This window comes from Mizuhopecten yessoensis, unplaced genomic scaffold, assembly GCF_002113885.1.
Source record: "Mizuhopecten yessoensis strain PY_sf001 unplaced genomic scaffold, ASM211388v2 scaffold11055, whole genome shotgun sequence".
Classification (NCBI taxonomy): Eukaryota; Metazoa; Mollusca; class Bivalvia; order Pectinida; family Pectinidae; genus Mizuhopecten; species Mizuhopecten yessoensis.
This window is the reverse complement of record NW_018408856.1, coordinates 220,680-237,735: the sequence shown is the minus strand read 5'-3', so window position 1 is coordinate 237,735 and position 17,056 is coordinate 220,680. Positions and strand designations below refer to the sequence as shown.

At 38.6% G+C, this 17,056-nt stretch overlaps 1 protein-coding gene across 1 annotated transcript in view; it reads right to left on the bottom strand.

The window, feature by feature from the left end:
* Nucleotides 1-17,056, bottom strand: part of LOC110465113 — a 66,580-nt gene that overhangs the window by 26,565 nt on the left and 22,959 nt on the right. The window contains exons 2-3 of the mRNA XM_021520703.1: nucleotides 5,754-6,040; nucleotides 747-3,493 (exon numbers count right to left, since the gene is read on the bottom strand). Coding sequence (XP_021376378.1) covers nucleotides 747-3,493; nucleotides 5,754-6,040 — 3,034 coding nt within the window. The remainder of the gene's footprint in view (nucleotides 1-746; nucleotides 3,494-5,753; nucleotides 6,041-17,056) is intronic.

Genomic DNA, 17,056 nt, shown 5'->3' with positions numbered 1-17,056 from the left:
GTTACGTCACTTGTTTGTGAGAGTAACGTCATCAATTTTTGAGAAAACGACGTAATTTTCTCGTACAAACCAATGACGTAACAATCAATAACTGATCCCAAGAGAAGATAACTCTGTAATACGTAAAGACGGAATAGTCTGGGCCACATAAGGACCATGCCGAAGGTGACACCTCCAGGAAGAAAAAGTAGAAAGAAAAGAAAGAAGACAGAAGAGATAGGTAACGAAAAAGATCCCAAGTATTGCAATGGGGGTAGCAGATCAATTTAGATATCCTCTATGTCCTTGTCGTAGAAGACAAGGAAGAAAAAAACCGATCATGCAGGGGAACCCACATTAGTGGCCTTTTACGATACACATGCGTCAGTATGATACAGCAGGCCTAATCTTGGTTTTTCTCCAAATTCCCCTAAACAACAGACAATGACGTAACCACCTCCGATTGTGCAGGAGAGAGAGAGAGAGAGAGAGAGAGAGAGAGAGAGAGAGAGAGAGAGTTTGGGGTAGGGTAAAAACACAAGTGTGTGGTCTTGCATATTTNGAGAGAGAGAGAGAGAGAGAGAGAGAGAGAGAGAGAGAGAGAGAGAGAGAGAGAGAGAGAGAGAGAGAGAGAGAGAGAGAGAGAGATTCTGATAGGTGGAATACATGACGATTATTTCATATCACGTGATATATTCTTTGCAAATCAGAATAGGGCATAAAAACGCAAATCGTTATTATAATAAATAATGCAATATGGCACTCACCGGAAACAGAAGAACGTGAAATTGAGTCCTTCAGTGTGACCGACACCTCGTTCTGAACTATAGGACTCAGATGCGTCTATACTGACATTTCCCGGATTAACGGTACGTTCCGCTCCGCCTTCTATCCGCGCGAATGGAATGGGTCTGACAAGTTGCACATACGAGTTCTCGATTGCCCAAGTTTGATCAAGGGTCACATTCAGGGAAACCTTGTGTAACCCTGGTGTCATAGATGCTTCGTAAAACCTGTAAGTCCCGAGGTTATCTTCATAGGATTCATTTACAAGTGTGGTATTTGAGTCAGCACCGTCTGTAAACCTGTAAATTTTCCAATGAAACCTTGGATTGCTATTATAGCAACGGACCGGCATTCGATTCGACAAATCCGTTTGAACTGCAGTTGAAATAATCATTGGATGATATGGTCTTGAAAATTGCCAGGCAAAGATTCCTCCGTACGTGAAACACTCATTTATAACTAATACTTCGGTTACAATCTCGTGGGACTTAACAAGATTGAAACAACTCACGTTGACATTATGAGTTCCGAAGGTCAGGTAATTGTAATCAAATTTGATTGGGCTATCTGTTGTGACATTCTGGGTGATGCGTTTTTCGTCAATATCAATGAAGTCATCCATTTGTATAACGCACGTGATCATCGGTAGTGGTCGTTTTGTAACACTGAACCATACAGTGATTGCCCCAGGTGGCATAGGTATTGTCGTGTTCGAAACGGAGATGCTTGCTCCTTCGAGCGAATAGTCCGTACTGATCGGCAAGGGGAGATACACTCTCTCGTAAAATACATCACTCCTTACAATAAGAAAGGGTACATATTTTCCAAAGATGCTATACTTGAATTGAATGGTATAATTGCTAAGGACAATCGATGTCATCCACTTACTTTGTTTTTCCATGTCAAATTCTAAGTAGTAATCACATTGATAGGACGGACCGGTAATGGTAAAATTAAAATCATCGGACTCACCCAAGACGCCGTTGTATTTGTTCACGGAAAACCTGGTTACTCCGAGTGTAATCTTTCGTGGCTCCATGGTGTAACTTTCAACTGGTGATCTAAGTTGTAATATAACGTTGTATGCTTGCCTTTCTGTATATTTATGAGATTGTATAACTTTGACAGGTTTGAACTTTTTCCAAATCCTGCCATCACCGAAATCCCATGAGACCGTGATGTTGGGAGGAAATCTGGAACATTCGAACAGCATAATCATGAAATCCACTACAACATCATCTGAGGAGACAGTCCCTATATCGTCGTCGCTTTGGTCTATTGTCATGTTCATCATAACCATATCTATGAATGTTAACTTGAAGTCAGAGAGGGTAAAATTGCGTACTGATATGTAGGATATTCGAGTTACTTTACTAACCAAGTTGTAACACGTGAAGTTAACTAGCTTCATGCCCGGTGTAACATACTCGACATTTTTGATAATAGGCGATCCATATACTAAATTAGCCCTAACAGCGGGAAACGGATCTTCGGTTGTCGTTAGTTCAGTTGTCGTCAGTTCAGTTGTCGTTAGTTCAGTTGTCGTTAGTTCGGTCGTTGGTGGTTCAGTTATTGGTAGTTCAGTTGTCTGTTCTTCATTTGCTTTACTTCCGGTTTTCTTATCCTTTTCTTTTGTACTTCCTTTGGTTGTTCCTCTGCTTGTCGCCTCCGTGGTTTCCGTTTGTATCGTCGTATCAACAGCTTTGATGTTGCTGATTGTGCTAACCGTTGTCGGTAAGATTTCAAGCCCTGCTTCTCCTAGGTCAAACACACAATATACGTCTGTTGGTGACCTAATATCGGAATCAAGCGACAGGACAAGAGTCTGCAAACCGTTCGGCAGCGGGATCTCCTCCTTTTCCGGCGATAGTGTAATACTCTCCGCATTGATGGGTATTTGAACTGTTATGGCTAATCTAGAAAAGCTGTAATGAAATGGATTCCAAGCTGTCAATTTTACTACATAAGTTCCAGGTTCCTCATAGGAATGCGTCCAAGGAGCGGTGTCCAACGGTTCCGAATAAAGCATATTAGGATCATTCACTTTCGTATCACCGTCTCCGTATTGAACTAAATATCTGAAAATGAATCCTTCATGCTTTGCAAAAGAGAACGTTATATTTTCATTGACCTTTGCTATAGCAGGGTCTGCACTTACAACGGCTTCTACGCTGTCCCAGATATACACGAAGGTCAACAATGTGATCGAATTCAGTTCGGCGAAAATCCTAAAACTTGCTGTATAATTACCCTGTGTCTTGTATCCATGTGAAATAGTCAATCCATTTGTCTTGATAGAGTTCACGGTACCTGCTATGCTCTGATTCAGGGTTGTGTTGTCACCAAATGTGGATTCGACCCACACATTTCCCATCGGCAAGGCGACGGATGAGTTAAGAGCGATTTCGAATTTAACATCTTGTAATGGACTGGGTCGCAGAGGTGAACTGAATTCAACCAAAGAAAAGCCGGTCACTCGATACTGCGCGGTGATATTTACCGTTTTCTGAGTAGTGCCGATATTATTAGATGCTATGACCTTGATGCCTGTTAATGGCGACAGGAAGGTGAAGTTGAAGACAGTTTCTCTCACCAGTCCTTGGTATTCCTCGACGTAGATTTTGTTATCGTCAATGTACCACTCCATGATGACGTTTGTTCCACTGTCCATTGTTATGGTGAAATTCACTGTGTCTCCTACTTCTATCACGGCATGTGAAAAGTTTACCTGTAAAAAAGTGGTGGATTTTTAATTATTTTTGTATTCAGTGACAATAAATCAAAAACTATAAACCAAATCACCCCCCCCCCTTCTCTCCCCCCTTCTCCCCCCCCNCAATATGTTATTGATGAGGACTTGAGATGATGGTATATGATCATAACGATAATCATACAGTGTGGAGCAGGATGATAAATTGTTGATGAGGATGGAAGATGATGACGTATGATGATGATGATGATCAGAAGTTGATGATAGTGTTTAATGAGGATAATGACAACGACAATATGTCGCTATCGATAATGATGACAGTGATGTGATGACGATGATGTAAGAGAAGGGTGTATGATGACATTCAGATATTATGGATGATGATGATGATGATGATGATGATGATGATGATGATGATGATGATGAAATCAGGTGAAGGATGATGACAGTGTTATTTTAAACGTGTAGATGTGAGTGTGAGAGAATGTGCTATTTTTGTATATGTAAAATACACTTGTGTGAAAAATAAAAAATAAAAAGATTTACAAAGTACTGTTTGAAAATATGCATTTTCTTATGACTACGATTACATATATATTAATAATATTTTAACAATTTTCTGACAGCGAATAAAAATAAAGTAAGATCGGATCATTTCCTTCATTTAACATCATCACGTTTCTTCTATTATAGATATAAAAACGCTTAACAAAAAATTAACAAACTGACCTTTAACATTCTTACATTTCTCACAAACCCCAAACATTGTAAGTCGATCAATTTCTAAGAAATTGACATTTTACGGATCGACATGCGCAGATACATTCTCTAAGATATTTACTAGAAATTTCTTTTAACGCAAATGACAAACAAACAGGACATTCATAAGAATCAGTCATACCACATTTGAATAGTTTGATAGTGGTTGGTATTGCGTTATACCACTCTAAAATGTACCTCTACACAATCCCCCGGATAACGGGGTGTGTGTACGAGTCGAAATTTAGTATAAACTTTCTGAGTAGGAAAACTACTGGTGTATCACGTGTATTACGGGGGACAGCACGTGACTCAGTTTCATTCAACTTCAGTGGTATAACAGGTTCAGTGTCAGACCACAGGAACCTGAGAATTTATTACATCTGTATTTGGACCTAAAATAATTTTAGGGGTTTAGATCGACTTTCGGTAAAAAGGACACCCCCAATAGATCGAATATATCATTGGGAGTGTCCTTTTTTTATTGAAAGTCGATCTTATCCCCTATACTCTGAACACCTTATATTAGTTAAGGTCCACATATAGATATAACAAATTCTTAGGTCCCTGTGGTCAGACCAGCGCGCGTGTAACAGTTCTGGCGTACCGATTCAAGAAAGTTGACAATCACATGTTAAATGAGATTCAAATACAGAGCAGAAATGATCTCTCTTGTGATATCTTGACATTTTCCTAGACTAATTCTTAAACTGAACTGATTTGAAGAAAACGGCTAATAATTTCGTGAGAGATATCATTTTCATTTCCTATCAATGGGTTACAGAATACAAATTTCATACGTATTTCTTCAACTGGAGATGAATAAATATAAGTTGTAAAACTTGTTTCCAAATCCTGTTTCAATCAAATATGTTTTGAAAGTCCGTATTAAGAAATGAAGATATTTATAGATTATCTGCTGTGGCCTCTCGATTTCATCCACGTGCTCGCGATGAGTGAGAAAATTGTTCTCACGACAAACACTGAAAATACTGTATGATAAACTATTTATCATCTATATACTACTACCTTATATATTTCTCTATTCAAAAAACTCAACTAAACACCATGTTTTCCAAATGACTTCTAAGCTCAATCGTCAACGTTCGCCTGTGACAAACGTAAACAAGAACTTTTGCGCGGAGGAATTCGCTTTTCCATATGCACATTTACATCTGAAATGGTGTTGTTATTCTCACAATTTAGCCAGGTGGCATAGGTCTAATAGTTAGTGCCGGATAAGGCAGCTCCAGCAAATTCCTCAAAATAAAGTTGATTAAAATATTATTTAATGTATATGTTAATTGATTATATTTGCATAAATGATTAATATCTAAGTACTGTAAATTGCTTGAACGTGGTTTATTCTAGCTGAAATTGCCCCAGAAGGAGCCCTGCACATTAAAAGAAGAAAAAGAAGAAAATATGGCGCTTTATCAAATGTTGTATATTTAATGTACAGAAGCACATGTACATTGAGACAAAGATACGCAGTGAACAGGATTATGACGTAACGTACCTGTAATCCAGTGATACTTTCCTCGTAGTAGATGATCGTCTGGAGTGAACCACTACTTCCATCTGAAGCAAACATCTCTATGATGAACTCGTACGTGCCAAAGTCGGCTATATCCTGTGACCTCACTGTTATTGTTGATGTACTGATTGACCCTGTGATGACGGTTCCATCATTGAATTTGCCTCGTAGTGACGTTGCTGTGCCATCTGAGGAAGATACGGTGAAGGTTACGTCACTTCCGTCAGACAAATGCCCAACATTTGTTGTGGACTGTATTGATATTGAAGCTGCAATGAAAAAATGATTTACCTGTCTATAGATTAAGAGATTTTGACATCGGACATTAATTGGGATAGTTTTCAACAGCTGAAACTATTATTTCATTTGATTATAATTTTCATTCAAATACAAAAGCTTCTTATTGCAAATTGTTAAGAGGGGGTTCGACCATCAGAAATCAGTGTATATTTGACCGTCTAAAGTTTAGGGTGCCAAAAGTTTTGAAAAACTGCACCCCGCATCAGCCATATTGAGTTACAACAGTGTCCGGATGTGGCTGGACCAGTAACAATATCTCATCACGCTGATCATTCCTCGGACTGCCTTTGATGTTTATGTGAAAACCGTGTGAACTGACCAGATAGAGTCAGTCCTGGTGTGGCCTTGGAAGGAGTAGGAACTCATATATACTAAGCTGTTTATTTTGTATTTTTTTTCATTGTTAAAGCAGCATTTGGGGAAAGACCATCCTCAATACTCCAGGGGTTACGCTCACTTACGGTCTATGCACCCCTTGAATATGTCATAGCAAAATTGAAGGCAAGCGGTTAGCTATTTGATTGGTCTAAGGTAAAAAAAAAACCACCTGATTATCGCTAGACTGATACTTGTACTTTGTAGATTATAGAAGAATGACACCCGACTTCAAAGTCAGACAATTTTACCAATATGCGACCGTGAAATTCCTTTGGTGTACATTAAAGGTCAAACTAGTCTTCTCGTCTCATCCACAAGGTGGCGTACAAGAGCCTTCGATTTTGGCACGACATATTCTAGGAGTGCAGTGAGCGAAAGTGAGCGTAAACCCTTGATCATCTAGGATGGGGAAACGAATCGTATATATACATCGAAATCTGCCCAGTAAATAATAAAAGAAAAGTAATAAGATACGACGTCATTTCATTAGCTTTTAAGCACACAATATCATAGTATAGACAATTGTACCGACTCTATGACCTCTTTTAAATTGCCAGGACAACTATAAAGTGTAAACTTATGACGCACATCTGGCAGGAAGTGTGTTCCAGTGTAAACATTTTGAATGGCGGATGGTCAGTATTAAAGAACAGAACGCAGAGAAAGGCGCGAATATCTATATAACATTTTTAAACAAATGCCAGATAAATCAAGGCTATTGTTGATGTGTTTATGTGAAGTGTACAGTATACGTTTCCGATTTATGTAAATTTATGCAATTTTTTTCAGCGAACGTTTGGAGGATTAGAACACGAAATAACCGCTCCAATTTTCCTAAGTACCATAGACGACTGAAACGAATTCAGGATACTGTCTTTCATGTGGTCAAGAACTTTCGGAAGTTTTGCGAAACACGCTTTTACCATGTCACTAATGCAGTCTAAAAGTCTTCCATCTTAACTCTATATCTTTTGTCTCCATTGTGACGTCCAGTCTGGAAGTCTGTAACGTCATTTCATTATGATATGACGTCACAATAGGTTGTACAAACACGAATTCATACGCTAAAATATTCATCCCCAACCCGCCATCCGGTTCTCATATCTACTGTCTCGAATGCGTCTTTATGGCATAGCCTGTGTGTTTACGATAACTTTCATTATGATGCATGCTTGAACATATAGCATGATTTCATACGAGGACAACATGGCGTAGAGGTTCTTATTGGATAATGATGCGATAATAATGTATTTAGTGTCCAAATGAATCATATGAAACGATCTACGTTGGCCTTTGGTGTAAAACCGATGAATGCTTGTCGTGATGTAATATTTTGAATGTTCATCAAACACGCATGTCAATATGAAACGAATTCTAAACATGCTCTATGCAAGTCTTTCAATGTGAACTGGATTTACAATAAATCTCAATTTTTACCACAAATAGATAAATGATTGTTTGTAGGATGAAGTTTCAACTATTACGTTAACAATTCAAATCGTTTCTTGTTTCTGTAATGTTTATTCGTCCAGGTGAAAAGACCCCCTCACTATGGTATTAACCTTTTCTGGTAATTGGAACAGATATTTGATTACATTTACATGTACGTCTGTCAATACAGAAAACAACATCAATAATTCTATAACTTTGTGTTTGCACACTACATGAATAACAAAGGGTGTAACAATTAACACTCAGAGAACGGATAATTAAATTGATTTACAAACAAATATTTTTTTATACGACAATTTTAACAAACAAAGAAAATAAGAACAAGTACTGGACGTTAAAAATGTGCAAGTTGTATCAGCTTACTATTAATGTTTTCAAAGTGTTGTAACGGTAGTTGATCCCAAGGTGGGGTTTAGCCCGACGTTCTTCTATTTATTAAGTTCTACGATCTTATTGTGTATTTTCTCTACATTGTTTGGCGAGTNCCCCAACATATAACTTAACCTAGCGAAATATCACCGGAACAACCAGATCAACCGGATCAACCGGGAGCCCTAACTATTCTACATTTTTATTGCAGGTCCGAAGCAGAGTTACCGAATTGTGAACGCGCACGGCTTTATATTTCCAAAACTCTTTTTTTTAAGCACGCGCAAGCCTCGCACCACCCTAGGTGGCGCCGCCTGCACACACTAATTAGCGTCAAATTAGCAGTGATTTACAAAGCAGCGATTGTCTCTTCAATTTCAATGATAAACCAAGCTTACTTAACCTACACAAATCTGGTTCCCATCACAGTATATTGATAAAATTATAATTATACAAACATTTGTTCTTGGTGAAATTGTCTATACCAAACTGTATAACAAATACCCTGTTCAGTTTGAATCATCGTAGAGGTTGGAAAGGCTGCACCCTCAATGCACTGTACAAATTTACAAAAAAGTATAACAATTCCAAATCATTAAAATATGTCTTCTATTACGTAGCACAGGCACAAATGTGATCTGCTAAGGAAGATAAATGTAAAGCACCCATACACAGGTGATTGCGTCTTTAGAATTCATTTATAGATACAGTATGCCAAAAATGGATCACTCTGCGTCTGTTTCGTCCCTCTAGGACTCATTGCATCATACAGCTGTTTCGTCCCCTTAGGACTCATTGCATCATACATCTGTTTCGTCCCTCTAGGACTCATTGCATCATACAGCTGTTTCGTCCCCTTAGGACTCATTGCATCATACATCTGTTTCGTCCCTCTAGGACTCATTGCATCATACAGCTGTTTCGTCCCTCTAGGACTCATTGATGATGCTAAGGGCCAAAAAGTTTGAAATCCAAATTGGTCTAAAACACAGTTGAACAGATGGGGAGGTGCACAAAACCACGTCAGTAATTAATTTCAGAAAAGAAGAGTACTAAAAAGTCGCATATACGACCCAATTTAGTCATAAGTCAGAAATGGCGACCCGTTTTCGATATTTTGATACGTCTTGTGAAAATACCGTGCATTTAAAAAAATGAACACTTTCATTTACCGGACTATTATGATTTATATCCATATATAAACGCCTGTACTTCAGGTATATTTAAGGAAGACCAAAAATGTTTGAAAAACAGCAGCAAAGTTAGGAATCCTAGAAATGACGGAAAATGTCCTCTTCAACTTCAATGTTTCGTTCCATAAAAACAAAATGCTCTTATGTTTAAACCAACATATATGCGCACTTCATTTACACGGTTCATACGGAGACACTTATGCCAACTGACAATAGAACCACCAATATCGTCGCTAGCAACTCCTGCATTGATTGATTGACTAACGTTTGAAATAAAATGTTTGCAGTTCAATTGTAGCAAGCAATATTAGACTCATGTACACGGCTAGACAATAAGGATAGCCCGCTAGCCCGACACTAGTGAAATTTCAAACTAGGTTAGTGGTTTTGAAAGCTGCTCAATTGACTTGTCAAAAGTTGATAGTACTTAGCATGTTGAATGGCACTGGGTAAGTTGAATTTCCACATGGACTAGTAAAATTGGAAACTAGTATCCCGAATAGCTAGAGTTTATTCAAAACAAATATTTTCTAGCGCTGACAAGTAGAAAGAACCAGCGCTCGGGTTTGTATCTCTAACGAAAAAAAAGAGTTCTGATTTGATCGTTATTTTGTTCAGACTTGAAGTTGCTTTGCCGTTTACTATAAAAAAGCGTTTAAATTCATTTCCCATCATTATAAAGGGGCCGCGGTGGCCAAGTGGTAAAGGCGTCTTTCAGTCGGCTACCACTAGCCCTCCACCACTGGGTTGCGGGTTCGAGACCTACGTGGTGCAGTCGCCAGGTACTGACCGTAGGTCGATGGTTTTTCCCCGGGATATCCGGCTTTCCTTCATCGCCAAAACCTGGCATGTCGTAAAATAGCTATAGCTGTTAATAGGACGTAAAACACAAACACACAAACCCATCATAAGGGGTTCAATTGGGGCCGCGATGGCCGAGTGGCAAAGTTGTCCAGTTATCTCTGATCACTAGCCCCCCCCCCCCCCCCCCCCCCCCTCTCACTGGGTCGCGGTTTGAGGCCTACATGGGGCAGTCGCTACTGGCCGCAGGTCGATGGTTGTTCACCGTGTACTCCGGCTCTCCTCCATCACCAAAACCTGGCACATCCTCAATTGACCATAGATGTTAACAGGACGTAAAGCACAAAAATGAAATCGACCAAGAAGCTCTTTATTAAAAAGCAAAGAGCATTCACTGGACTCCATGTACTTTTCACGATATTTGCTTTATTTGTTATTATTAACTTTTCTAAACATTAGTAGCAATCATTTTAAAATGTCCCAACTCCCTTCTAAGGCTAACAGAAAGAGAAAGCATTGGAAAAATTATTGCCAAAAAAGAATAACATAGCACCATACAGCTGTTTTGTCTTTCTATGAGCAAAGGTGGCGGTCCGAATTGTTTTAAACTGATGTTGAAACAGAAGGGGATGCGCGTTCAACCCTTTGATTATATGAATTTCAAAAATTAGAGTATTTCGGGTTAATTTTACATGTTAAATGAGGAAAGTGTGTATTGTTTGAACCTTCCTAAAGTCGTGTCATGTCATTTGGAAGGTTCGACTCTTTTAAACACTTTGTGGATAAGGGAAAAGAGCAATCTGTCTTAAGATGTAAAAATGATTGGCGCAAATATCCCGTATCGATATCTTTTTCAATGAAATATCTACAATTTCGTGCGATATTAATGATTCTAATCAAAACTTATAAATTTTATGATTAAACAACAAGATAATTTGTTTTTCACTCATGATTTCCTTTTTGAATAGTCATGATAAACTTGTTTGCATATCGCCTGAATAAGTTATAACCGACACATTTCTGCGCTTGCTCGGCTGTTTCAGCGGAAGCAATATAAACGAAAATATTTGTCTCTGCTATAAATCATTAAGAGCACACGGATGAGGACATCAGTGTTAACAGCCCATTAACAACCGTACATACAGATAACTGCAATCTTCTAGATCATGATTTCCTGAAGGCAAAGCTACATTATATTCATAATTAATAATATTATCGTTTTTGTTGAGAAATGGTTTACGTTTTATTGTATCAGGTACGCTTTGTATTGCAAGTCAATGTTGTCAATTGCAGCAAATGTATAACATTGTTCATTGTATTCTGGCTGGGTTTTGTTCTTTTTCATACTGATCAGCTCATTTTGGAGTTTTATGTCGGCCGTGAACCAAATCAATACATTAGCAAGCACATTTAATTACTCTTTTATCTCTAACAAACACGAGTAATTTTCATACAAAAAGTTGATATAGCAATAAATTTTAATATCTGTACAAATATTTTTAACAACTGGTAATATGCCAAAGGTAACGATGACTATTGCAGATAATTGGTTCTATGTCCGAGCCATTTAACCATGTGAAAGAAGGCAAACTAGACAGTATTAAGTATGCAGGAAAAACAACTTATACCTCAGGCTAATATATGCATTTTAATGAGTTATAATTGGCTTGGAAATTGTACATAACATGTAAATCGATGTTGTCATACAAAACAATTAACCTATCTCGCTTCAATAGTTTTTTTTTCAACATCATGGCATGATAATGGTATTGTTGGTGATGGTTGGAACTGGTGTTGGTGTTGATGGTTGTGGCGATTGTTGGGGTTGAGGTGGTGATGGTTGGTGGTGGCGGTATTGGTGGTTTTGGTGTTGATTGTTGTTGCGATGATGGCGATATTGGTTGGTGGTGGTTTTGGTAGCTGGTGTTGACAGTTATGTTGGTGATTGGTGTTGACGATTAAGTTGGTGGCTGGTGTTGACGGTTATGTTGGTTGTTGGTGTTTACGGTTATGTTGGTGGTTGGTGTTGACGGTTATGTTGGTGGTTGGTGTTGACGATTAAGTTGGTGGCTGGTGTTGACGGTTATCTTGGTGGTTGGTGTTGACAGTTATGTTGGTGGTTGGTGTTGACGGTTATGTTGGTGGTTGGTGTTGCCGGTTATGTTGGTGGTTGGTGTTGACGGTTATGTTGGTGGTTGGTGTCGACTGTTATGTTGGTGGCTGGTGTTGACGGTTATGTTGGTGGTTGGTGTTGACGGTTATGTTGGTGGTTGGTGTTGCCGGTTATGTTGGTGGTTGGTGTTGACGGTTATGTTGGTGGTTGGTGTTGCCGGTTATGTTGGTGGTTGATGTTGACGGTTATGTTGGTGGTTGGTGTCGACGGTTATGTTGGTGGCTGGTGTTGACGGTTATGTTGGTGGTTGGTGTTGACGGTTTTGTTGGTGGTTTGTGTTGACGGATATATTGATGGTTGATGTTGACGGGTATGTTGGTCGTTGGTGTTGACGGTAATTCTGGTGACTGGTGTTGACGGTGGTTATTGTGGTGTTGGTGGTGATGTCCGTCGTGGCGGTGATTATGGATATTGTTGTTGGCGGATATGGTGGTAGAAGTGGTAATGGTTGACGGTGGTGGTGGTTATTGTGTTGGTGGTGGTTGAAGTGGTGCAAGTGATGGCGATGGAGGTTGTGGTAGGCGGATAATGGTGGTTGAAGTGGTGATGGTTGGTATTGGTGGTGTTGGTGTATTGGTGATGTTCGTCGTGGTGGTTACCGTGGTTGTAGTCGGGCGAATGTGATAAGAGGGTTGGTGTTTATGGTTTTGATAATGTTAATCATGATCATGGTGGTCATCATGGTTTGAGTGGTGGTCGGGATTGCGGGGTTTGTGGTCATGTTTGTGGTCTGTCTTTTTCTTTTTTTTTTAATATTCCGAGTTTTAAATATCGTAATGTGTTGGTTCAATACTAGTGTTTTATTTTTTTATTTGTTTTATTATATTTTCAAAATTTTAGGACATAAACATATATATAAATATACATACAATGTACATGAGCGTCTAGAATCGCCTTTAAATAATGTATATACTGTTCAAAATATTCTATCAAATGTCAGTATTCGTCTTACATTATATATTAACAAATAAGTAAAGATTCACATTCTGATATAAAAAATAAACTTCCGGATATTCTTGTCCGTACTCTATTCTAATTAAAATTGTATTATAATCCAGAGTCTGATTTCCGGTTAGAGTCACGATGGTGAACAGACTTCGCACAAACTTTATTATATGGTAAATATTAGTATATGAAATGCTTCGTATGGTATAACATCATCCAATTCAGCGAATTAAACTGTCATGTTAGCGTTATAGTTCTAGAGGATGTGTTGATAATAGTCAGGGTATAATCTATTAAACAAAAACATTTTCTTTACAAACAATACTAGTGTTAATTTATTTTGAAAATATATTTACCTATCAGCAGATGTTTTTAAACATTTTATTTTGATTTTTACACTAAGTTTTTACGTCCTCATAACAGCAAGGGTCATATGAGAACGGGTGTCTAGGGAGGAATAAGGAGATAGAAAGGAAAGAAGACAGGAAAGATAGGAAACGAAAAAGTTCCCTAGTGTTGTAGTGTAGGCAGCAGATCAATTTTAGTCCATTCTTTGTCCTTTTAGTAGAAGATATTCGATTCTGCAGGGGCCTTACACTAGTCGCCTTTTACGATACACACGTAACATGTATTTAACAGAAAAAGATATCTTCTTAATCCGTAAAATTTGGGAAAGGAAATTATTTCTATACTAAACGATGACTTATCTTGTTGTATTTCAATTTGTATTATCATAGGGCTAAAACTGTATCAAACGACCACACTCAGGACTTATGTTTCATTTTGGAACAGAAACAAACGATTCAATTCAACATATCAATTTCACATAGAAGTGTGAATCTGAATATAAAACATTTATAATGGTAATAAATTACCATGAACTCAATAACAAAAAATGCCCATCCTATATCGTGGGCTTACAAGAGTACTGAACAAAATCAATAAATAGATTCATGCTAGATAAAAATTGGATATCTATACAAATACCAATTTCGTATAGATTATCATTCTGCCTATACACAGTTTTATTGCTATTTTTACAGTCGTTTATGACATGTAACAAAAGGACTACAGCCCATTTAATATGAATTGACACAATAATGCTGGCTGACTGGTGTCATTTCGTCTGTTCATGATTAAGCAACTGTTTCAACTCGTGCTTTCGATCCGAAAAAAGCGACAAATTGTCACCAAAGTGTCCTTATAATGACTAAACAATGAATTGATACAAACCAGTCACCGAACACGAGAACAATGTATACTGATCAAACACGAGGGAACAGATTCTGCATACTTGAATCTATTTATTTATAATTATATATATTGTTAATGGCATTATTTTGTCGTTCAGAATATTCAGTTCACGCTCAATATCCTTACATTTTGCACTTTTGTCACTGAATAATTGTCCCACAGCACGCAAATGTATAGTTGAAACTGAACGTTAAATGTCAACAATTTGTTAATAACGCCAACTTCTGTGAGAGAGAAGCCGGGACATGAAGATGATTTATATAAAAATATCTTTTATACCTTTGGTCAAAATTACAGCGATTTTTGCAAATATTTCTTTTGACAATGTACCTATTTGACTATTTTGGGTAAAACGGAAGCCGTCTTCTAGGTTAATCGTCAATCGTAGCCCCGTGCCCTTTGAATAATAGTTGTTACTTCTCGAAGCGAAGACAGATATTGCCACAACGTTTGTTTTTTGGCTGTTATCACATTCGTTTTACACAAATGAAATAAATATATCGTATTGAACGGGAAAACCATGAAATTTTCTATTTCTTACATTTTTTCACGTCATGAGGCGCAAATATGTGTAACGTAGTTTTTGACGCCAAATTATAATGACGTCACGCTTGACAACAATACAGAGCGCCATTTTGAATGGGTTTTCATTGCAATTTTGCCGTTTGCTAGTATTATCTGGTAAGACTTCCAGACATAAATGATATTCATTGTGTAGATATGTAAAAACAATAATGTATGCTGCAAATGTTGACAACACAACCACTTAGTCTGCCGTCACTTCATCTAAACTTGAAACTGAAAAATTTACGCAGAGAATATTATGTACCGTTCAGATTGGACAATACTAAGAGTGACGTTTTTACTTGTGAATATATCATATTTCGTTTATCTTCACTGCATTAAACATATGTGTTTATCAGATGGAGAATTCATGATATTTCACTAGAAAACTGTACTAAATACCGATACCGTAAGGTTTACCTTCATATTTTTGTAGACCGTATGTGGCCTCAATTTCCAAGAAGGCTTTCACGCATGGGGAAGCACCGGAAGTGGACAAAGTATTTACAGATCAAACCCCGCCGGAGCTTCGCGCCGCTTGGGGGTTTGAAAAACACAGAGACGCACAATTAAATTATGCAATCAATAGCCTATGATATTTTGGGAAATGTGTACAAATTTTATATCAATATACGTCTACTCTTTACAATACTGTAGACGAAAAGTATGTGTGACGTCACTCGTGTCATCAGTAGTTACTCAAAGTGGGATACCTGCGAAAAACAAAATAACACTTCAGTACCTGGTGTGGGCACCTTTTGCACGAATCCCTGCACGGATTCTCTTATGCATTGGATTCATGAGAACATTTATTCGCCTTAAGGGAATGTTGTTCCATTCTTGTGTTACTACTGCGGTCAACTGGGCGGGGTTAGTTTGGGGGCTTTTGACGTTTCCTAATACGCCTGTCCAGCTCATCCCACAGATGCTCGATGGGAGACATGTCAGGGCTATATGGGGGCCATTCCAGAGGCTGAACGTTGTTTGCCGTAAGAAAATCACGACAGACTGTGGCAACATGCGGTCGAGCATTGTCTTGCTGGAAAATTAGGTTATGACGTCTGAGAAGTGGAAGGACATGTGGTTGGAGGATCTGGTTTCTGTATCGATCGGCATTGAGGTTTTGATCCAGGACCACTAAGAGGGATTTTACTCCTTGGGAGATGCCTCCCCAAACCATTACAGAAGCCCCACCGAATCTATCGTGTTCAACCACGCATGCGTCGGCGAAACGCTCACTGCGTCTGCGATATACCCTTTTTCTTCCGTCTGAGCGATACAGACAGAATCTAGACTCTACGGTGAGCATCACACGCCTCCATCGACGCATCCCAAACCTATTCGGGCCATGTCTGTGCATCCAGTCAAGACGCACTTGCCGCCTCCGTGGTGTTAGAGGTGGCCCGACATAGGTCGGCGCGCAATGATTCTCTCGGCACGCAAGCGGTTCCTGGCAGTACTATTTTTCCTGCTTGATTGAGCACTGTTTTACCTGTGTTCGTAGCACCTGGTCAGTTACGTGCTCGTTATACAACATGGCTCAAGGACACACGGACGTATCACTTTATATGGAATAAGCCCAACACTCGCACAACCCTGTCACACTAGAAAGCCTGCATGCTCTTATAACGGACATGAATTTATCAATCGGTACAAAGCTTGACCAATTCGATACCGCTATTAAACGTATCGATACAATTTGTGAATCGATGTCAAGATTGTCTGTAAGGGTTACCTCCCTTGAAAATGAAAACTCGCTACTGAATGTCCGTTTATCGGAATTTGATTCCGATCTCAAAGGTCTTGGAAATGTTTTTGACAGTGTCAACGAAAATTGTCAGTCTAGCGAACAGCTT